We start from the raw sequence: 25000 nt of genomic DNA, 5'->3' as shown, positions 1-25000 counted from the left end.
AGATGGGTGGTATATGTATCCTGGTTACCTATAAACACACAGCTACGGGGAGAGGGGGGGAGAGAGAGGGGGAGAGAGAGAGGGGTTAGACAGGGGGGTCCAGATGGGTGGCATATGTATCCTGGTTACCTATAAACACACAGCTACAGGGGGAGGGGGGGAGGGGGGGGAGAGAGGGGGAGAGAGAGAGGGAGGGTTAGACAGATGCCCCTCCACAGAGTCTACCTCGTCTCTGTACCCCAGACATACAGATAATTGTATGGTCCCTCAGTCGAGCTGTGAATTTTAAACACAGATTCAACCACAAAGACCAGGGAGGTTTTCCAATGCATCGCAAAGAAGGGCACCTATTGGTAGATGGGTAAAATGTTTTTTTTTTTTAAAGCAGACATTGAATTGAATACCCCTTTGAGCTTGGTGAAGTTATTAATTACACTTTGGATGGTGTATCACTTCACCCAGTCACTACAAAGATACAGGCGTCCTGCCTAACTCAGTTGCCGGAGAGGAAGGAAACCGCTCAGGGATTTCACCACGAGGCCAATGGTGACTTTTTAAAACAGTTACAGAGTTTAATGGCTGTGATATGAGAGAACTGCGGATGGATCAACAACATTGGAGTTACTCCACAATACTAACCTACATGACAGAGGTGAAAAGAAGGAAGCCTGTACAGAATAAAAACATGCAAAAAATATATAGAATGTACAAATATTGTACAATCCAGGTGTGGAAAGCTCTTTAGAGATTTACCCAGAAAGACTCACAGCTGTAATCGCTGCCAAAGGTGATTCTAACATGTATTGACTCAGCGGGGGTGAATATTTAAGTAAATTACATATTTCTGTATTTCATTTTCAATGAATGTGAAAAATGTCTAAAAATCTGTTACGGGGGGTATCGCGACGTCATTATGTGGGGGTATCGTGATGTCATTACGGGGGGTATCGTGATGTCATTACGGGGGTATCGTGATGTCATTACGGGGGTATCGTGATGTCATTACGGGGGTATCGTGATGTCATTACGGGGTATCGTGATGTCATTACGGGGGTATCGTGATGTCATTACGGGGGGTATCGTGATGTCATTATGGGGGTATCGTGATGTCATTATGGGGGTATCGTGATGTCATTATGGGGGTATCGTGATGTCATTATGGGGTATCGTGTATATAGGTGAGACAAATATATATTTATTTTGAATTCCCAGCTGTAACACAACAACAATGTGGAACAAGTCAAGGGGTGTGAAAACTTTCTGATGGAGGAAGAACTGAGACACCAGAGAGGAGAACGTGACTCAATACTGTTCTGGGAGGAGGCAGAACTGAGACACCAGAGAGGAGAACGTGACTCAATACTGTTCTGGGAGGAGGAACTGAGACACCAGAGAGGAGAACGTGACTCAATGCTGTTCTGGGAGGAGGAGGAACTGAGACACCAGAGAGGAGAACGTGACCGACTCAATGCTGTTGCTAACGGAAACCCTGGGGGGTGTGTGTGCGACCTACCCGTATTTGGAGTGAGGACACTTGATGTGTTCGCATTCCTTCAGGTGTCCCTCCAGGTTCATGGTGAGCAGAGGAGGACAGGAGGGGTTGTTGGGACAGCGAACCGGACGGTAGTCACAGCTCACCTCGTGCTCCCTACAGGTCAGAGGTCAACATCAGGTCACACCCCCCCCCCCATAGACTCGTCTCCTCGTCAGACCCCCCCCCCTATAGACTCGTCTCCTCGTCAGACCCCCCCCCCCCCCCTATAGACTCGTCTCCTCGTCAGACCCCCCCCCCCCCCCATAGACTCGTCTCCTCGTCAGACCCCCCCCCCTATAGACTCGTCTCCTCGTCAGACCCACCCCCCTATAGACTCGTCTCCTCGTCAGACCCCCCCCCCCCTATAGACTCGTCTCCTCGTCAGACCCCCCCCCCCCTATAGACTCGTCTCCTCGTCAGACCCCCCCCCCCCCTATAGACTCGTCTCCTCGTCAGACCCCCCCCCCATAGACTCGTCTCCTCGTCAGACCCCCCCCCCCTATAGACTCGTCTCCTCGTCAGACCCCCCCCCCCCCCCTATAGACTCGTCTCCTCGTCAGACCCCCCCCCCCCATAGCTAAACCCAAAGTAACATTTCCAGCCCGTACCTGCGTGTGGTGAGCTTGATGGTAAAAGGACACCCCATTGGATCCACTTCAAAGTTCCCAGGTCCTCCCATCTTAGGTGTCCCTTCGCCCCTACTAGCGGTAGGCCCTCCTCCAGCCCCGTTAGGGGAAGCCCCTCCACCGGCCCCGTTAGGGGAAGCGGGGCTGGCGGTGTTGAGAAGCCGACAGCCGTATTTACAGTGGATAAACAGCTCTCCTATCTGTTCTGCTACAGCTATGTTGTTCACCACCACCGTTAACTTAGCCGTGTCCACTGGACATTTATCTGGAGGGGGGAGAGAGGGAGAGGGAGAGAGAGGGTGGAGAAAGATGGGGTGGGGGGAGGAGGAGGAGGGGAGAGAACAGGGCGAAAGATGGGTGGGGGGAGGAGGAGGAGGGGAGAGAACAGGGAGAAGGATGGGGGAGAGAGAGAGAGAGGGTGGAGAAAGATGGGGTGGGGGGAGGAGGAGGAGGGGAGAGAACAGGGCGAAAGATGGGTGGGGGGAGGAGGAGGAGGGGAGAGAACAGGGAGAAGGATGGGGGAGAGAGAGAGAGAGGGTGGAGAAAGATGGGGTGGGGAGAGAAGGATGGGGGAGAGAACAGGGAGAAAGAGAGGGGGAGATGGAAAGGGAGAGAGATACAAACAAATGTAAAAACAATTTGCTTTAACATTACATGTGATGCTGGAAAGGTAACTATTAACCAACAGTGGAGAGGAGAGAGGGAGAAGGTAACTATAAAGGTAACTATAAAGGTAACTATAAAGGTAACTATAAAGGTAACTATTAACCAACAGTGAAGGGGAGAGAGGGAGAAGGTAACTATAAAGGTAACTATAAAGGTAACTATAAAGGCAACTATAAAGGTAACTATAAAGGTAACTATAAAGGCAACTATAAAGGTAACTATTAACCAACACTGGAGGGGAGAGAGGGAGAAGGTAACTATAAAGGTAACTATAAAGGTAACTATAAAGGTAACTATAAAGGCAACTATAAAGGTAACTATTAACCAACACTGGAGGGGGAGAGAGGGAGAAGGTAACTATAAAGGTAACTATAAAGGTAACTATAAAGGTAACTATTAACCAACAGTGAAGGGGAGAGAGGGAGAAGGTAACTATAAAGGTAACTATAAAGGTAACTATAAAGGCAACTATAAAGGCAACTATAAAGGCAACTATAAAGGTAACTATAAAGGTAACTATAAACCAACAGTGGAGGGGAGAGAGGGAGAAGGTAACTATAAAGGTAACTATAAAGGTAACTATAAAGGTAACTATAAAGGTAACTATTAACCAACAGTGGAGAGGAGAGAGGGAGAAGGTAACTATAAAGGTAACTATAAAGGTAACTATAAAGGCAACTATAAAGGCAACTATAAAGGCAACTATTAACCAACAGTGGAGGGGAGAGAGGGAGAAGGTAACTATAAAGGTAACTATAAAGGTAACTATAAAGGCAACTATAAAGGTAACTATAAAGGTAACTATAAACCAACAGTGTAGGCAGGTAAAGTCTCCTACCGGAGGTCAAGGCACATCGTCTGCAGAAGGTGTGCTGGAGGGAGAGACAGACAGAGGTCAATGAGGGAGAGGGGTGAGGAGGACAAACAGGGGTGAGGAGAGGACGACAAACAGGGGTGAGGAGAGGAGGGGTGAGGAGAGGAGGGGTGAGGAGAGGAGGTGAGAGGAGAGGAGGTGAGAGGAGGGGTGAGGAGGGGTGGGGAGGGGTGGGGAGAGGAGAGGAGAGGTGAGGAGGGGGTGAGGAGGGGTGAGGAGAGGAGGTGAGAGGAGAGGCTGGGGGATGGTTTATCTCACCCCACAGGTGGTGATGACAGGATCTTTGAAGACGCTGCAGCAGAGTTGACAACACAGCTTCACTGACGGCTGCTCTGCAAACACCAGGGGCTCCTACACACAACATCACTAGCATAGTTAGCATTCAGGTAACACTAGCATAGTTAGCACTCAGGTAACACTAGCATAGTTAGCACTCAGGTAACACTAGCATAGTTAGCACTCAGGTAACACTAGCATAGTTAGCATTCAGGTAACACTAGCATAGTTAGCACTCAGGTAACACTAGCATAGTTAGCACTCAGGTAACACTAGCATAGTTAGCACTCAGGTAACACTAGCATAGTTAGCACTCAGGTAACACTAGCATAGTTAGCACTCAGGTAACACTAGCATAGTTAGCACTCAGGTAACACTAGCATAGTTAGCACTCAGGTAACACTAGCATAGTTAGCACTCAGGTAACACTAGCATAGTTAGCATTCAGGTAACACCAGCATCGATGGCACTGGGGTATCGTTAGCACTGGGGTATCGTCAGCATCGATAGCACTGGGGTACCGTTAGCATCGATAGCACTGGGGTAACGTTAGCATCGATAGCACTGGGGGTAACGTTAGCATCGATAGCACTGAGGTAACGTTAGCATCGATAGCACTGGGGTAACGTTAGCATCGATAGCATCCAGTTAACACTGGCATCGATAGCGTCACGTTAGCATATTTGATGTTGAAGAATTGTTAGCATCTTTAGCACGTACCGTGTCGTCGTCGTCCTCGTGAAGAGAGAAGGTTGAGCGGAGAGACATGTTGGACTCAGAGAGGAGGGAACGCACCGAGATGGCAGAGTCAGAACGCCTCGGGGTGCTGATGGGGAGCTGGGGGGGAGAGAGACAGAGCGAGAGAGAGAGAGAGCGAGGAGAGAGAGAGAGCGAGAGAGAGAGAGAGCGCGAGACAGAGAGAGCGCGAGACAGAGAGAGCGCGAGACAGAGAGAGCGCGAGACAGAGAGAGCGCGAGACAGAGAGAGCGAGAGAGAGAGAGCGCGAGACAGAGAGAGCGCGAGACAGAGAGAGAAAATTGAAGATATATTACACCAGCTCTTATGCTGCATTGTCCAGAGTGAACCTGCAAATCAAATCTATTCATTACATGCTTTGTTAAACAACAGGTGGACTAACAGAGAAACGTTTAAGGGCCGTTTAACAACACAGAGAGAAGGAACATAGAACAGGGTACCAGGCTATATACACAGGGTACCAGGCTATATACACAGGGTACCAGGCTATATACACACGGTACCAGGCTATATACACAGGGTACCAGGCTATATATACACAGGGTACCAGGCTATATACACAGGGTACCAGGCTATATACACAGGGTACCAGGCTATATACACAGGGTACCAGGCTATATACACAGGGTACCAGGCTATATACACAGGGTACCAGTACTGATAACCAGGCTATATACACAGGGTACCAGGCTATATACACAGGGTACCAGGCTATATACACAGGGTACCAGGCTATATACACAGGGTACCAGTACTGATAACCAGGCTATATACACACACGGTACCAGGCTATATACACACACGGTACCAGGCTATATACACACACACGGTACCAGGCTATATACACACACACGGTACCAGGCTATATACACACACACGGTACCAGGCTATATACACACACGGTACCAGGCTATATACACACACGGTACCAGGCTATATACACACAGGGTACCAGGCTATATACACAGGGTACCAGGCTATATACACAGGGTACCAGGCTATATACACAGGGTACCAGGCTATATACACAGGGTACCAGGCTATATACACACGGTACCAGGCTATATACACACGGTACCAGGCTATATACACACGGTACCAGGCTATATACACACGGTACCAGGCTATATACACAGGGTACCAGGCTATATACACAGGGTACCAGGCTATATACACAGGGTACCAGGCTATATACACAGGGTACCAGGCTATATACACAGGGTACCAGGCTATATACACAGGGTACCAGGCTATATACACAGGGTACCAGGCTATATACACAGGGTACCAGGCTATATACACAGGGTACCAGGCTATATACACAGGGTACCAGGCTATATACACAGGGTACCAGGCTATATACACACGGTACCAGGCTATATACACAGGGTACCAGTACTGATAACCAGGCTATATACACACAGTACCAGGCTATATACACAGGGTACCAGGCTATATACACAGGGTACCAGGCTATATACACAGGGTACCAGGCTATATACACAGGGTACCAGGCTATATACACACGGTACCAGGCTATATACACACGGTACCAGTACTGATAACCAGGCTATATACACAGGGTACCAGGCTATATACACAGGGTACCAGGCTATATACACAGGGTACCAGGCTATATACACACAGGGTACCAGGCTATATACACACAGGGTACCAGGCTATATACACACAGGGTACCAGGCTATATACACACAGGGTACCAGGCTATATACACAGGTATCAGGCTATATACACAGGGTACCAGGCTATATACACAGGGTACCAGGCTATATACACACGGTACCAGGCTATATACACACGGTACCAGGCTATATACACAGGGTACCAGTACTGATAACCAGGCTATATACACAGGGTACCAGGCTATATACACAGGGTACCAGGCTATATACACACGGTACCAGGCTATATACACACGGTACCAGGCTATATACACAGGGTAGCAGTACTGATAACCAGGCTATATACACACGGTACCAGTACTGATAACCAGGCTATATACACACGGTACCAGGCTATATACACACGGTACCAGGCTATACACACACGGTACCAGGCTATATACACACACGGTACCAGGCTATATACACACACGGTACCAGGCTATATACACACACGGTACCAGGCTATATACACACACGGTACCAGGCTATATACACACACGGTACCAGGCTATATACACACAGGGTACCAGGCTATATACACACGGTACCAGGCTATATACACACGGTACCAGGCTATATACACAGCGGTACCAGGCTATATACACACGGTACCAGGCTATATACACACGGTACCAGGCTATATACACAGGGTACCAGGCTATATACACAGGGTACCAGGCTATATACACAGGGTACCAGGCTATATACACACGGTACCAGGCTATATACACACGGTACCAGGCTATATACACCACGGTACCAGGCTATATACACACACGGTACCAGGCTATATACACAGGGTACCAGGCTATATACACAGGGTACCAGGCTATATACACAGGGTACCAGGCTATATACACACGGTACCAGGCTATATACACACGGTACCAGGCTATATACACAGGGTACCAGGCTATATACACAGGGTACCAGGCTATATACACAGGGTACCAGGCTATATACACACGGTACCAGGCTATATACACAGGGTACCAGGCTATATACACAGGGTACCAGGCTATATACACACGGTACCAGGCTATATACACACGGTACCAGGCTATATACACAGGGTACCAGTACTGATAACCAGGCTATATACACAGGGTACCAGTACTGACTACTGATAACCAGGCTATATACACAGGGTACCAGGCTATATACACAGGGTACCAGTACTGACTACTGATAACCAGGCTATATACACAGGGTACCAGGCTATATACACAGGGTACCAGGCTATATACACAGGGTACCAGTACCAAGTCGATGTGCAGGGGTACGAGGTAATCGGGGTAGATAGTAAAGGGGTAGCAGCAGCATTACTGTCTGTGATGAGTCAAAACGTAGCGCAAAAAAAAGAGTCAATACAGACAGTTAAACAGTTAACCAAATTGCTACCTACCCGGACTAACTATTTAATTTAGCAGTCCTACGACTTGGGGGGGGGGGGGGGGGGGGGGGGGGGGTAGAAGCTGTTCACGGTCCGGTTGGTTCCGGACTTGGTGAAACGGTACCGCTTGCCGTGCGGTAGCAGAGAGAAAACAGTCTACGACTTGGATTTTTTTGGGGGGGGGGCACAGGGACTATGATGGTCTGCTTGAAAGATGTCGGTATTACAGACGGAGTCGAGGGAAAGGTTGAAACTGTCAGTGAAGACACTTACCAGCCGGTCAGTGCATGCTCCGAATACGAGTCCTATGTTTTTTTTTAAATAAATAAAAAATAAATATTATTATTATTATAAAAAAAATTTTTAATTTTTTTTTTTTTTTTTTTTTTTATTTTTATTTTTTATAATCGGTCTGTCCCTGCGGCTTTGTGAACGTCGACCGATTTAAAGATCTTACTCACATCAGCTACAGAGAGGGTGTTCACACGGTCGTCTGGAACAGTTGGTGCGCTCATGCATGGTTCAGTGTTGCTTTCCTCGTGAGTGAGCATAGAAGGTATTTAGCTCGTCTGATAGGCTGGCGTCACTGGGCAGCTCGCGGTTGGGCCACGCCACATCCGACGAGTGGTCGGAGACCGGTGTTAGTAGGATTCTACATTTTTTTTTTTTCATCGTCTGTTTTTGCCCGTTTTATTTTATCGTCAGAAGTCGTAGCAGGATTTACGTTATACTTCGTCCGGGGTTAATATTCCCGCTCCTTGAAAGCGGCGGTTCATCCGGTTGGGATGTGTACGTCGCCGTGGAGACGAGTCAGTGACTGATGCGGTAAAACTCAACGCCGTCAGATGATTTTCCCGGGGAAACATATTACAGAATGTTTCTAGCGAAAGTATTTCATTGTATTGTGTACCAGTCAAATAAACTTCACTTGAAATAAAAATAAATCGCATTTACTATACATTATATATTTCTGCAGAACACAAAAAGACATCATGACAAAAATCAGTGTGTGTGTGTGTGTGTGTGTGTGTGTGTGTGTGTGGTGTGTGGTGTGTGTGTGTGTGTGTGTGTGTGTACCATGCCATCCTCGTCGTCTCGTGGCGAGTATGTGAGGGTGCTGGAGGAAGAGGGGGTACGGCGGTGCTGCTTGTAGGTACTGGAAGCTTCCGCTGGAACAGAGAGAGAGAGAGAGAGTCTGGGGGTTACCCTTAGTTATCTTGTAGTTTAACCCTATTTAGGTACCATAGTGACCTTAAATTCAGCTGAACACAGAGCGGAGTGGAGACAGAGAGTCTGGGGTTAATATGTAGTTAGCATATAGAGTAGCTATAGAGTAGCTACCAACCATATAGAACAGAGTAGCCCCCATATAGAGTAGCTACCTACCATATAGCTACCATATAGCTAGCTACCTACCATATAGAGTAGCTAGCTCCCATATAGAATAGAGTAGCTACCATATAGCTAGCTAGCTCCCTACCATATAGCTAGCTAGCTCCCTACCATATAGCTAGCTAGCTCCCTACCATATAGCTAGCTAGCTCCCTACCATATAGCTAGCTAGCTCCCTACCATATAGCTAGCTAGCTCCCTACCATATAGCTAGCTAGCTCCCTACCATATAGCTAGCTACCTACCTACCATATAGTTAGCTACCTACCATATAGCTAGCTACCTACCATATAGCTAGCTACCTACCATATAGCTAGCTACCTACCATATAGCTAGCTACCTACCATATAGCTAGCTACCTACCATATAGCTACCTACCATATAGCTACCTACCATATAGCTACCTACCATATAGCTACCTACCATATAGCTACCTACCATATAGTTACCTACCATATAGTTACCTTGTACTCACTAGGAAGTTACCACAATAAATTGCTGACACCATAGAATCTAGATGTATATATTCCTATGTCTGATAGACCTAGGGCTTAGTCAGTGAGGTTAAATTGACACCATAGAATCTAGATGTATATATTTCTATGTCTGATACACCTAGGGCTTAGTCAGTGAGGTTAAATTGACACCATAGAATCTAGATTATATATTTCTATGTCTGACACACCTAGAGCGTAGTCAGTGAGGTTACACTTCCAGGATGTTGCAGATAGAACGGATATCAGCTGACATGATTCCTTATCCTGAGTGACAGAGGTTCTCCCCCTGAGTGACAGAGGTATCCCTAACAGAGGTTTTCTCCCCCTGAGTGACAGAGGTATCCCTAACAGAGGTTTTCTCCCCCTGAGTGACAGAGGTATCCCTAACAGAGGTTTTCTCCCCCTGAGTGACAGAGGTATCCCTAACAGAGGTTTTCTCCCCCTGAGTGACAGAGGTATCCCTAACAGAGGTTCTCTCCCCTGAGTGACAGAGGTATCCCTAACAGAGGTTTTCTCCCCCTGAGTGACAGAGGTATCCCTAACAGAGGTTTTCTCCCCCTGAGTGACAGAGGTATCCCTAACAGAGGTTTTCTCCCCCTGAGTGACAGAGGTATCCCTAACAGAGGTTTTCTCCCCCTGAGTGACAGAGGTATCCCTAACAGAGGTTTTCTCCCCCTGAGTGACAGAGGTATCCCTAACAGAGGTTTTCTCCCCCTGAGTGACAGAGGTATCCCTAACAGAGGTTTTCTCCCCCTGAGTGACAGAGGTATCCCTAACAGAGGTTTTCTCCCCCTGAGTGACAGAGGTATCCCTAACAGAGGTTTTCTCCCCCTGAGTGACAGAGGTATCCCTAACAGAGGTTTTCTCCCCCTGAGTGACAGAGGTATCCCTAACAGAGGTTTTCTCCCCCTGAGTGACAGAGGTATCCCTAACAGAGGTTTTCTCCCCCTGAGTGACAGAGGTATCCCTAACAGAGGTTTTCTCCCCCTGAGTGACAGAGGTATCCCTAACAGAGGTTTTCTCCCCCTGAGTGACAGAGGTATCCCTAACAGAGGTTTTCTCCCCCTGAGTGACAGAGGTATCCCTAACAGAGGTTTTCTCCCCCTGAGTGACAGAGGTATCCCTAACAGAGGTTTTCTCCCCCTGAGTGACAGAGGTATCCCTAACAGAGGTTTTCTCCCCCTGAGTGACAGAGGTATCCCTAACAGAGGTTTTCTCCCCCTGAGTGACAGAGGAATCCCTAACAGAGGTTTTCTCCCCCTGAGTGACAGAGGTATCCCTAACAGAGGTTTTCTCCCTGAGTGACAGAGGTATCCCTAACAGAGGTTTTCTCCCCCTGAGTGACAGAGGTATCCCTAACAGAGGTTTTCTCCCTGAGTGACAGAGGTATCCCTAACAGAGGTTTTCTCCCCCTGAGTGACAGAGTTATCCCTAACAGAGGTTTTCCCTGAGGTGGACTCACGTTTAGCTCCAGGAACGACGGCAGAGAAGGAGGCCTCCATGCTGGTGGCCCCTCACCCCGCTGGGGGGGTCTGGCTGGGTGGCAGGCTGCTGCTGCTGGAGCTCTGGAGGTGCTGGTGAAGAGGCCACTCACTGCTGCTCACAACCCAATACCCACAGAGTGGAGACGGCCTCTACAGCCTGGGGGTGGAGGGGGAGAGGTACACGAGGTCAGAGGTACACGAGGTCAGAGGTACACGAGGTCAGAGGTACACGAGGTCAGAGGTACAGGGGAACCCACACAGAGTGGACATGGCCAGGATTACTCTTGATCACGTCTAATAAGATCAGTGATAATCTAATGGAAACTAATCCAACTTAACATTGACCCTTTATTTAACTAGACAAGTCAGTTAAGAACAAATTCTTATTTTCAATGACGGACTACCTGGGAACGGTGGGTTAACTGCCTCGTTCAGGGGGTAGAACGACAGATTTGTACCATGTCAGCTCGGGGATTCGAACTTGCAACCTTTCGGTTACTAGTCCAACGCTCGAACCACTAGGCTACCTGCCGCCCCTCCACTCTAACCACTAGGCTACCTGCCGCCCCTCCACTCTAACCACTAGGCTACCTGCCGCCCCTCCACTCTAACCACTAGGCTACCTGCCGCCCCTCCACTCTAAGCACTAGGCTACCTGCCGCCCCTCCACTCTAACCACTAGGCTACCTGCCTCCCCTCCACTCTAACCACTAGGCTACCTGCCTCCCCTCCACTCCACTCTAACCACTAGGCTACCTGCCGCCCCTCCAATCTAACCACTAGGCTACCTGCCGCCCCTCCAATCTAACCACTAGGCTACCTGCCGCCCCTCCACTCTAACCACTAGGCTACCTGCCGCCCCTCCACTCTAACCACTAGGCTACCTGCCCGCCCCCCCCACTCTAACCACTAGGCTACCTGCCCCCCCCCTCCCTCCACTCTAACCACTAGGCTACCTGCCCCCCCCCTCCCTCCACTCTAACCACTAGGCTACCTGCCGCCCCCCTCCCTCCACTCTAACCACTAGGCTACCTGCCGCCCCTCCACTCTAACCACTAGGCTACCTGCCGCCCCTCCACTCTAACCACTAGGCTACCTGCCGTCCCTCCACTCTAACCACTAGGCTACCTGCCGTCCCTCCACTCTAACCACTAGGCTACCTGCCGCCCCTCCACTCTAACCACTAGGCTACCCTGCCGCCCCTCCACTCTAACCACTAGGCTACCTGCCGTCCCTCCACTCTAACCACTAGGCTACCTGCCGTCCCTCCACTCTAACCACTAGGCTACCTGCCGTCCCTCCACTCTAACCACTAGGCTACCTGCAGCCCCTCCACTCTAACCACTAGGCTACCTGCAGCCCCTCCACTCTAACCACTAGGCTACCTGCCGTCCCTCCACTCTAACCACTAGGCTACCTGCCGTCCCTCCACTCTAACCACTAGGCTACCTGCCGTCCCTCCACTCTAACCACTAGGCTACCTGCCGCCCCTCCACTCTAACCACTAGGCTACCTGCCGTCCCTCCACTCTAACCACTAGGCTACCTGCCGTCCCTCCACTCTAACCACTAGGCTACCTGCCGCCCCTCCACTCTAACCACTAGGCTACCTGCCCCCCCCCCACCCTAACGTCAGTCCAACAGGTTACCATCTCAGCTCTCTGACCTGAAGACGACAACAGCCTACTTTGACCTGAACACATACTATTGTCCAACAACTATCAATGATCTAAAACTCAGTGCTATAGATACTGAGGACTACATACATGGCCTTCCTGGCCAAGTGGAAAAACACACATCTATCTGCACAAAACCCCAATACTGCTCTCTCTCTCTCTCTCTCTCTTTCCAAGTAGTCCTAATGAGAAATATGTAACAAGAGGACCAAATCTACAGAGACCAGAGCAGTGTTTCTCTCGCCATCTGCTCCTCTCCAAACTCATGATGTAAACAGAAAGGCATGCAGACAGTCGCCTCACATGGTCATACTGAATCAGCCAATAAAAACTGCATGGAACTACTCATCGTGGGGAATACGTGAGTGGTCCCACCCCCCCTGTCAGAGAGAGAGAGAGAGAGAGAGAGAGAGAGAGAGCAGAGAGAGAGAGAGAGGCAGAGAGAGAGATGGAGAGAGAGAGAGAGGCAGAGAGAGAGAAGCAGAGAGAGAGAGAGGCAGAGAGAGAGAGAGGCAGAGAGAGAGAGAGGCAGAGAGAGAGAGGCAGAGAGAGAGAGGCAGAGAGGAGAGAAGCAGAGAGAGAGAAGCAGAGAGAGAGAAGCAGAGAGAGAGAGGAGCAGAAAGGGGCATACCAAACTAATGTTAACTCACTCCTGTACGCTGGGCCAAATATGATACACAACGATTCACATACTGATAGTTAGGTAGCTAACGTTAAACGTACCATCTGCTAGCTAACGTTATCAACATGGCTTACCAGCATAAAATGCAAATGGTAAATTATGTTGTGTAAACTAATTAGCTAGGAAATTATCACCAAATTAGCCAGCTAGCTCCAGTGAAGCTAAACACTTCGAAATATGCCAATAACTGTAACGTTACAGCGAGTCTGCCATCAATCATCACACGAATCAGGACTAGTTGTTCAGCTGGTTAGCTTGCTAGCTTTTAGCCGTAGAGACTTAGCTAACCATCATACCGAAACAGACTAGTTGTTCAGCTGGTTAGCTTTTAGCCGTAGAGACTTAGCTAACTATCATACCGAAACAGGACTAGTTGTTCAGCTGGTTAGCTTTTAGCCGTAGAGACTTAGCTAACCATCATACCGAAACAGACTAGTTGTTCAGCTGGTTAGCTTTTAGCCGTAGAGACTTAGCTAACTATCATACCGAAACAGGACTAGTTGTTCAGCTGGTTAGCTTTTAGCCGGAGAGAATTAGCTAGCAATCATACCTAAACAGACTAGTTGTTCAGCTGGTTAGCTTTTAGCCGTAGAGACTAAGCTAGCTATCATACCTAAACAGACTAGTTGTTCAGCTGGTTAGCTTTTAGCCGTAGAGACTAAGCTAGCTATCATACCTAAACAGACTAGTTGTTCAGCTGGTTAGCTAGCTAGCTTTTAGCCGTAGAGACTTAGCTAGCTAGCTTTTAGCCGTAGAGACTTAGCTAGCTAGTTAGCTTTTAGCCGTAGAGACTTAACTAACCATCATACCGAAACAGGACTAGCTAGTTAAATTAGCAAATCACTGCTATCATGGCTTTAATCATTTCCACCGATTCTTGTTGCACAACATTTTTGTAAATAGAAACCGTTTTTTTTCTCCCCCAAACGGGATTATCTATTGATGGACAGATTCAGATTTTTCTTAAAAATCGGTAAAACTGTTTCCATATAATGAATAAATCCCTGAAGAGTTGGCTAGCTGGGAGAAAGGGAGAAAAAAAAAACTAGCTTGAAATAACGTTATGTGTGTGACGTTAAACGTTAGCATACACTGCAACAAACAGAAGAAAATAAATAAATATATAAAACTATATATGCTGTTACCAATGATAAGGCACATTTAACATAATCACAATTCGTAAGTGATCTTACCATTCTGTTAAATCGTAAAAAAAACTGTGCAGTTGAAATGCTCCTTTTCTCTCTCTCTCTCCTCAAACAACAAGCAGTAGGAGAAGCAGGAAGTCCTCGACAGGATCAAAAGACAGCAATGTATCATGGGTATAATTTTCTTTTTTGGACCCAACTGATCTACAAATAATAATGAGTGTTATTTTTTTAATGATGTAAAGTGATTTTTTTTGTTTTGTAGATTGGGTAAATCGCCTCCAGTCGTTTTGATGCTCTCGAACAACGGGCCCCCTCCTCCCCCCACCCCATTTCATACTGCTCAGAATAACCCCAGTGGCTGGCAGTGGGAGAAGATGGATCTAAAATGAATTTTGACCGATATTCTGCAAATATATTAATCGATTAAACATTTGATCTCAATACAATTTTTTATTTTTTCTCAAGAACTACAATCTGTTACGAACACAGTGGATTGAGTTTTGTAGACTTTACCCTTTTTTTTGCCAAAGTCCCCCCCCCCCCAAAAAAATTGGTGTTGTTTAGAAAGCAAAGGCAAATGTAGTTATTACACACGCGCATTTCAGAGTAGGCGTTCGCCAAAGAAAATATTTAAATAAATGCTAGAAAGCGCCAATAGGATCTCACTAACTCCTGCTTGGCTCTGCCCACTATTTCTAATTTGAAACGACAGGCTGTGGTCTATCTTGGTTTAGTTATAAATAAATAAAACATCTTTGGCTTTAGAGTTCAGATCATGGAATTTCCCGAACACTTCATGCATCTACAACTACATTTAAATGTGTCCTACCACAGGAGGTTGGTGGCACTTTAATTAGGGAGGACGGGCTCGTGGTAATGGTCGGAGCGGACTTCTAGTCGGAATGGTATCAAATACATCAAATACATTGTTTCCGGGTGTTTTAATGACATTCCATTTACGCGGTTTCCAGCCATTATTATGAGTCTTCCTCCCCTCAACAGCCTCCTCTGGTGTCTACCGTGTCCACAGTGTGTCCGGATTCCCTTTTCCCCCAGCGCTATATTCAAATGACAGTATGCATTTTATAAAACGGTGGAATAGGCAAAATATGACAATAACACAACAACATCTGATGGCAGTAGATAACTAGCCAGCTAACCTCTGTAGCTAACTAGCCTGTTAACCTCTGTAGCTAACTAGCCAGCTAACCTCTGTAGCTAACTAGCCAGCTAACCTCTGTAGCTAACTAGCCAGCTAACCAATGTAGCTAACTAACCAGCTAACCTCTGTAGCTAACTAGCCAGCTAACCTCTGTAGCTAACTAGCCAGCTAACCTCTGTAGCCAACTAGCCAGCTAACCTCTGTAACCAACTAGCCAGCTAACCTCTGTAGCTAACTAGCCAGCTAACCTCTGTAGCTAACTAGCCAGCTAACCTCTGTAGCTATCCATCAAGCTAGCAAGCAACGCCTCGATCACACCTAACAGTGTCATTGCTCAAAATGGTACACAGCATCATCAGGATATGTGCGCAACAACAGTTCAACATTCACCTTCTGCTACCATTTCTGTCAAGCCGTCTACACGCATACAGTTTGACACGTTTACGTTCGATAAATCCAACGTATGCACCACACAGAACGCACTGTAACTGCAAGGCAAACGCAACGCTGCAAGGCAAACGAATCAGATAAAAAAAATTTTTAAACTAGTCCTGTGTTAGCGGCCCATTATAGATGTATGTAGCCTTGGCAAAAAAAAAATGTATTTTCAGCGGTTGTGAGGTTGGTTGGACAGACTGTCCAGTGATCTAAAACACAGTTTGAGGTGGACTTGGAAGAATGGCGCCCGGAGAAGATGGCTGCCGTTTTTACGTGCTCCTAACCCCAATTGTACTGTTGTGGGTTTTTTTTCACGTTATTTAAAAAAAAAACGTATTTTGTACATAATGTTGCTGCTACCGTCACTTATGACCGAAAATAACTTCTGGACATCAGAACAGCAATTACTCATCTCGAACTGGACAAAGATTTTATAAAATTTACGAGGTCCGACGTGAAGGATATATACTGCTTTCTAGGGAACGGGCCCAAATCCCCGTCATTTGCATGAAGAAAAGACGGAGAAAAAGGGAGCGGAGGTCTGGCTGCCGTCTGAGAATTCGTAGGGCGAGTGAGTAAACTCCCTCTACCATCAGTCCTATTAGCCAACGTGCAATCATTGGATTTACAAAATGGATGGATGAGCTCCGATCAAGGATATCCTACCAACGAGACATTAAAAACTGTAATATCTTATGTTTCACAGAGTCGTGGCTGAACGACAACATGGATATGATACAGCTGGCGGGTTAATCGGACCATCATCAAGACAGAACAGTTGCCTCCGGTAAGAAAAAGGGTGGAGGTCTGTGTCTATTTATAAATAACAGCTGGTGCACAAAAAGCAAATGTTTAGGAAGTCTCAAAGTTTTGCTCGCCTGAGGTAGAGTATCTCATGATAAGCTGTAGACTACGCTATTTACCAAGAGAGTTTTCATCTGTATTTTTCGTAGCCGTCTGTTTACTACCACAAACCGATGCTGGTACTAAGACGGGACTCAATGAGCTGTATAAGGCCACAGGAAAATGCTCATCCGGAGGTGGCGCTCCTAGTGGCCGGGGACTATAATGCAGGGAAACTTAAATCCGTTTTTACCTCATTTCTATCAACATATTAAATGTGTAACCAGAGGGGGGGAAAAAAACTCTAGACCACTTTTACTCCACACACAGAGTGTCACGGCTGTCGTAAGAACGGGACCAAGGTGCAGCGTGTGTAGAGTTCCACATCTTTATTCCAAAGTGAAACTTCAAGCAAAAACAAATAAACGAACAACTAAACGTGACTACGTGGTGCACAGGCACAAAACAATATCCCACAAACACAGGTGGGGAAAAATAGCTACTTAAATATGATCCCACAATTAGAGACAACGATTACCAGCTGCCTCTAATTGGGAATCATACAAAAACACCAACATAGAAAATATAAACTAGAACACCAACATAGAAATATAAACCTAGACTACCCCCTAGTCACACCCTGACCTACTACACCATAAAGAAACAAGGTCTCTCTATGGTCAGGGAGTGACACAGAGACAGGTACAGAGCTCTCCCTCCATCTGTCTGTGTGTGTTTCTGTGTGTCAGTCTGCCTGCATGTGTGTGTGTGTGTGTGTGTGTGTGTGTGTGTGTGTGTGTGTGTGTGTGTGTGTGTGTGTGTGTGTGTGTGTGTGTGTGTGTGTGTTGGGTTGGCGCCCCCCCCTTGGGTTGTGGCATGGCAGAGATCGTTGTGGGCTATACTCGGCCTTGTCTTAGGACGGTAAGTTGGTGGTTGGAGACATCCCTCTAGTGGTGTGGGGGCTGTGCTTTGGCAAAGTGGGTGGGGTTATATCCTGCCTGTTTGGCCCTGTCCGGGGGTATCACGGATGGGGCCACAGTGTCTTCTGATCCCTCCTGTCTCAGCCTCCAGTATTTATGCTGCAGTAGTTTATGTGTCGGGGGGCTAGGGTCAGTCTGTTACATCTGGAGTATTTCTCTTGTCTTATCCGGTGTCCTGTGTGAATTTAAATATGCTCTCTCTAATTCTCTCTTTCTCTCTTTCTGTGTTTCTCTCGGAGGACCTGAGCCCTAGGACCATGCCTCAGGACTACCTGGCATGATGACTCCTTGCTGTCCCCAGTCCACCTGGCCGTGCTGCTGCTCCAGTTTCAACTGTTCTGCCTGCGGCTATGGAACCCTGACCTGTTCACCGGACGTGCTTGTTGCACCCTCGACAACTACTATGATTATTATTATTTGACCATGCTGGTCATTTATGAACATTTTAACATCTTGACCATGTTCTGTTATAATATCCACCCTGCACAGCCAGAAGAGGACTGGCCACCCCTCATAGCCTGGTTCCTCTCTAGGTTTCTTCCTAGGTTTTTGGCCTTTCTAGGGAGTTTTTCCTAGGGAGTTTTTCCTAGCCACCGTGCTTCTTTCACATGCTTTGCTTGCTGTTTGGGGTTTTAGGCTGGGTTTCTGTACAGCACTTTGAGAATATCAGCTGATGTACGAAGGGCTATATAAAAATAAATTTTATTTTATTTGAAATTTGAAACACACACACACACACACACACACACACACACACACACACACACACACACACACACACACACACACACACACACACACACACACACACAGAAACACACACACACACACACACACAGAAACACACACACACACACACACACAGAAACACACACACACACACAGAAACACACAGAAACACACACAGAAACACACACACACACACACATCCCCCCCTGTACCTCTGAGTAGCTGTTTGATCTCCCGGCTGGCCTGTGAAGCAGAGAACTGGTAAACGATATCCAGGGCTGTTTGGCTGTAGGTGTTTCTCACCGCTGCGTTGATTCCACTCTGTAGGGACAAGGCTCAGCGTTACGGCTTCTATAACCACCACCTACCCTGGTTATAACCCTGCACAGGAAGTACACTGTGTTGATTCCACTCTGTAGGGACACGGCTCAGCGTTACGGCTTCTATAACCACCACCTACCCTGGTTATAACCCTGCACAGGAAGTACACTGTGTTGATTCCACTCTGTAGGGACACGGCTCAGCGTTACGGCTTCTATAACCACCACCTACCCTGGTTATAACCCTGCACAGGAAGTACACTGTGTTGATTCCACTCTGTAGGGACACGGCTCAGGGTTACGGCTTCTATAACCACCACCTACCCTGGTTATAACCCTGCACAGGAAGTACACTGTGTTGATTCCACTCTGTAGGGACAAGGCTCAGGGTTACGGCTTCTATTACCACCACCTACCCTGGTTATAACCCTGCACAGGAAGTACACTGTGTTGATTCCACTCTGTAGGGACAAGGCTCAGGGTTACGGCTTCCATAACGACCACCTACCCTGGTTATAACCCTGCACAGGAAGTCAAGGCTCAGGGTTACGGCTTCTATAACGACCAGGGTCGGGATCAATTACACGTCAATTACAGTCGATTCAGGAAGTACACTGCAGTTCCCTATTGTTTTCAACGTGGGATTAAATTTGGTATACTTTTTGAATCGACCGAAATTTAAATGGAACGGTCGACTACCCTGGTTATAACCCTGCACTAGTGCCTCTACCCTGGCTATAACCCTGCACTAGTGCCTCTACCCTGGTTATAACCCTTCACTAGTCCCTCTACCCTGGTTATAACTCTGCACTAGTGCCCCTACCCTGGTTATAACCCTGCACTAGTAACCTCTACCCTGGTTATAACCCTGCACTAGTGCCCTCTACCCTGGTTATAACCCTGCACTAGAGCCCTCTACCCTGGTTATAACCCCGCACTAGAGCCCTCTACCCTGGTTATAACCCTGCACTAGTGCCCTCTACCCTGGTTATAACCCTGCACTAGTTCCCCTACCCTGGTTATAACCCTTCACTAGTCCCTCTACCCTGGTTATAACCCTGCACTAGTTCCCCTACCCTGGTTATAACCCTTCACTAGTGCCTCTACCCTGGTTATAACCCTTCACAAGTCCCTCTACCCTGGTTATAACCCTTCACTAGTGCCTCTACCCTGGTTATAACCCTTCACAAGTCCCTCTACCCTGGTTATAACCCTGCACTAGAGCCCTCTACCCTGGTTATAACCCTGCACTAGAGCCCTCTACCCTGGTTATAACCCCGCACTAGAGCCCTCTACCCTGGTTATAACCCTGCACTAGTCCCCCTACCCTGGTTATAACCCTTCACTAGTGCCTCTACCCTGGTTATAACCCTGCACTAGTTCCCCTACCCTGGTTATAACCCTTCACTAGTGCACACTAACCACTAGGCTACCTGCCTCCCCCCTCTAACCACTAGGCTACCTGCCTCCCCCCTCTAACCACTAGGCTACCTGCCTCCCCCTCTAACCACTAGGCTATCTGCCCTCCCCCCTCTAACCACTAGGCTACCTGCCCTCCCCCCTCTAACCACTAGGCTACCTGCCCCCCCCTCTAACCACTAGGCTACCTGCCCTCCCCCCTCTAACCACTAGGCTACCTGCCCTCCCCCCTCTAACCACTAGGCTACCTGCCCCCTCCACTCTAACCACTAGGCTACCTGCCCTCCCCCCTCTAACCACTAGGCTACCTGCCCCCCCCTCTAACCACTAGGCTACCTGCCCTCCCCCCTCTAACCACTAGGCTACCTGCCCTCCCCCCTCTAACCACTAGGCTACCTGCCCCCTCCACTCTAACCACTAGGCTACCTGCCTCCCCCCTCTAACCACTAGGCTACCTGCCTCCCCTCCACTCTAACCACTAGGCTACCTGCCTCCCCCCTCTAACCACTAGGCTACCTGCCCCCCCCTCTAACCACTAGGCTATCTGCCCTCCCCCCCTAACCACTAGGCTACCTGCCTCCCCCCTAACCACTAGGCTACCTGCCTCCCCCCCTAACCACTAGGCTACCTGCCGTCCCTCTAACCACTAGGCTACCTGCCTCCCCCCTCTAACCACTAGGCTACCTGCCTCCCCCCTAACCACTAGGCTACCTGCCTCCCCCCTCTAACCACTAGGCTACCTGCCTCCCCCCTCTAACCACTAGGCTACCTACCAGAGCCATGTTACTGCTGCTGCTGCTGCTGCTGCTGCTGCTGCTGTCGTCAATACAGGAACTAGATGGAGGGCTGAGATACCACAGATCAGAGCCATGTTACTACTACTACTGCTGGTCCCACGGTGCAGTAGAACCAGGTGTTACTAGGTCCCACGGTGCAGTAGAACCAGGTGTTACTAGGTCCCATGGTGCATTAGAACCAGGTGTTACTAGGTCCCACGGTGCAGTAGAACCAGGTGTTACTAGGTCCCACGGTGCAGTAGAACCAGGTGTTACTAGGTCCCACGGTGCAGTAGAACCAGGTGTTACTAGGTCCCACGGTGCAGTAGAACCAGGTGTTACTAGGTCCCATGGTGCATTAGAACCAGGTGTTACTAGGTCCCATGGTGCATTAGAACCAGGTGTTACTAGGTCCCACGGTGCAGTAGAACCAGGTGTTACTAGATCCCACAGTGCAGTAGAACCAGGTGTTACTAGGTCCCACAGTGCAGTAGAACCAGGTGTTACTAGGTCCCACAGTGCAGTAGAACCAGGTGTTACTAGGTCCCACGGTGCATTAGAACCAGGTGTTACTAGGTCCCACGGTGCAGTAGAACCAGGTGTTACTAGGTCCCACGGTGCAGTAGAACCAGGTGTTACTAGGTCCCACGGTGCAGTAGAACCAGGTGTTACTAGGTCCCACAGTGCAGTAGAACCAGGTGTTACTAGGTCCCACGGTGCAGTAGAACCAGGTGTTACTAGGTCCCACAGTGCAGTAGAACCAGGTGTTACTAGGTCCCACAGTGCAGTAGAACCAGGTGTTACTAGGTCCCACAGTGCAGTAGAACCAGGTGTTACTAGGTCCCACAGTGCAGTAGAACCAGGTGTTACTAGGTGCCACAGTGCAGTAGAACCAGGTGTTACTAGGTCCCACAGTGCAGTAGAACCAGGTGTTACTAGGTCCCACGGTGCAGTAGAACCAGGTGTTACTAGGTCCCACAGTGCAGTAGAACCAGGTGTTACTAGGTCGCACAGTGCAGTAGAACCAGGTGTTACTAGGTCCCACAGTGCAGTAGAACCAGGTGTTACTAGGTGCCACAGTGCAGTAGAACCAGGTGTTACTAGGTGCCACAGTGCAGTAGAACCAGGTGTTACTAGGTCCCACAGTGCAGTAGAACCAGGTGTTACTAGGTCCCACGGTGCAGTAGAACCAGGTGTTACTAGGTCCCACAGTGCAGTAGAACCAGGTGTTACTAGGTCCCACAGTGCAGTAGAACCAGGTGTTACTAGGTCCCACAGTGCAGTAGAACCAGGTGTTACTAGGTGCCACAGTGCAGTAGAACCAGGTGTCACTAGGTCCCACAGTGCAGTAGAACCAGGTGTTACTAGGTCCCACAGTGCAGTAGAACCAGGTGTTACTAGGTCCCACAGTGCAGTAGAACCAGGTGTTACTAGGTCCCACAGTGCAGTAGAACCAGGTGTTACTAGGTCCCACGGTGCAGTAGAACCAGGTGTCACTAGGTCCCACAGTGCAGTAGAACCAGGTGTCACTAGGTCCCACAGTGCAGTAGAACCAGGTGTTCTAACGATATGCAAATAGTTTAAGTAAAAAAACGGGAAAATAAATAAACATAAATATGGGTTGTATTTACAATGGTGTTTGTTCTTCACTGGTTGCCCTTTTCTTGTGGCAACAGGTCACACATCTTGCTGCTGTGATGGATCACTGTGGTATTTCACCCAGTAGATATGAGAGTTTATCAAAATTGGGTTTGTTTTCAAATTGTTTGTTAGTCTGTGTCAGGTATCCCCAAACTGGGGTTTGCGCAATGCCATCGGGGGTAAATACATGTTTATATCTTTTTTTAAACATTTTTCTTCCCATTTTCAAACATAATTTTCCAACTGGTCTATACATTTGGGTGAGGTTTTTTCCCTCGCCTGAATCGCCTCGTTTCACTGCCAAAAACTAAAAATAAACCATCTGGTGTTCAGCGAAATAACAACTCAATGTCAAATACAGGTAGCCTAGTCAATTAACTAACATCCAATCACATTAACCGTTACTTTCTCTTTCGTGGGAATTCCACTAAACGGTCCGTGTGTATCCAATCGTAGCTGCTGCTCATGTTGGTATCTGTACCGATGGAGCAAAAGCCACGACAGGGAGACATAGTGGAGTGGTAACGGGCGCGTGTACAAGCAGTTGCTCCCGACGCCACCTGGGTCCACTGCAGCATCCACCGAGAGGCTCTCGCTGCCAAGGGAATGACTGTAACGGGCGTCGTAAGGATCAGACCAAAACGCAGCGGGAGCGTGTATACTCCTCTTCTTTTTAATGTTGAAGAAGGAAAAACCAAAACAAATCACGTAAACAAAAACAATAAACGACAATAAACGACAATAAACAGTCCTGTCAGGTGTACAGACACAAAACAGGAGACAACTACCCACAAATCCCATAGAAAAAACCCCACCGCCTCTTAAATAAGACCTTCAATTTAGAAGCAACGAGGAGCAGCTGCTTCCAATTGAAGGTCAACCCCCATTAACTAAACATAGACATAGAAAGACTAGAACTAACATAGAAATAAACTAACAAGAACATAGCCCAACAAACCCCGAACCACATGAAACAAACACCCCCTCTGCCACGTCCTGACCAAACTACAATAACAAATAACCCCTTATACTGGTCAGGACGTGGCAATGCCTGACAGCTTGAAAGACGTTTTGGACACTACAGTGAAAATGGTTAACTTTGTTAATAAAGCAAAAGGCCCCTGAACTCTCATGTATTTTCTGCATTATGTAATGATATGGGGCAGCGACCATGTAACGCTTTTACAACATACAGAAGTGCGCTGGGTTATCAAGGGGCAAAGTATTGACACGTTTTAAAAAAAATGTTTAATTGAGAGACGAGCTTAAAGTTTTCTTTACTAACCATAATTTTCATTTGTCTGACCGCTTGCATGATGACGAGTTTCTCACACGACTGGACTATCTGGGTGATGTTTTGTCTCACCTGAATGATCTGAATCTAGGATTTACAGGGACTCTCCGCAACTATATTCAATGTGCGGGACAAAATTGAGGCTATGATTAAGAAGTTGGAGCTCTTCTCTGTCTACATTAACAAGGACAATAAACAGGTCTTTCCATCATTGTATGATTTCTTGTTTTGTGTAAATGAACTGAAGCTTACGGACAATGTCAAATGTGATGTAACGAAGCACCTGAGTGAGTTGGGTGATCAATTACGCAGGTACTTTCCCCGAAACGGATGACACAAACAACTGGATTCGTTATCCCTTTCATGCCCTGCCTCCTGTCCACTTACCGATAACTGAACAAGAGAGACTCATCGAAATTGCAACAAGCGGTTCTGTGAAAATTTAATTTAAATCAGAAGCCATTGCCAGATTTCTGGATTGGGCTGCGCTCAGAGTATCCTGCCTTTGGCAAATCGCGCTGTTAAGACACTGATGCCATTTGCAACCACGTACCTATGTGAGAGTGGATTATCGGCCCTCACTAGCATGAAAACTAAATACAGGTACAGACTGTGTGTGGAAAATGATTTAAGACTGAGACTCTCTCCAATACAACCCAACATTGCAGAGTTATGTGCATCCTTTCAAGCACACCCTTCTCATTAAC

At 47.8% G+C, this 25000-nt stretch overlaps 1 protein-coding gene across 1 annotated transcript in view; it reads right to left on the bottom strand.

Annotated features, from left to right (window-relative positions):
* The window catches only part of LOC106594486 (E3 ubiquitin-protein ligase TRAF7), a 35373-nt gene extending 20335 nt beyond the window's left edge, over positions 1-15038 (bottom strand). Inside the window, 8 exon segments of the mRNA XM_082976099.1 lie at positions 1514-1648; positions 2143-2425; positions 3665-3698; positions 3959-4051; positions 4697-4813; positions 8888-8979; positions 11162-11340; positions 14734-15038. Of these exon segments, the coding sequence (XP_082832225.1) occupies positions 1514-1648; positions 2143-2425; positions 3665-3698; positions 3959-4051; positions 4697-4813; positions 8888-8979; positions 11162-11201 (794 nt within the window). The 5' untranslated portion in view covers positions 11202-11340; positions 14734-15038.
* Positions 15039-25000: the final 9962 nt, after the last annotated feature.

This window comes from Salmo salar, chromosome 06 (assembly GCF_965601325.2).
Source record: "Salmo salar chromosome 06, fSalSal1, whole genome shotgun sequence".
NCBI classification, from domain to species: Eukaryota; Metazoa; Chordata; class Actinopteri; order Salmoniformes; family Salmonidae; genus Salmo; species Salmo salar.
This window is presented reverse-complemented; position numbering and strand designations above follow the sequence as displayed.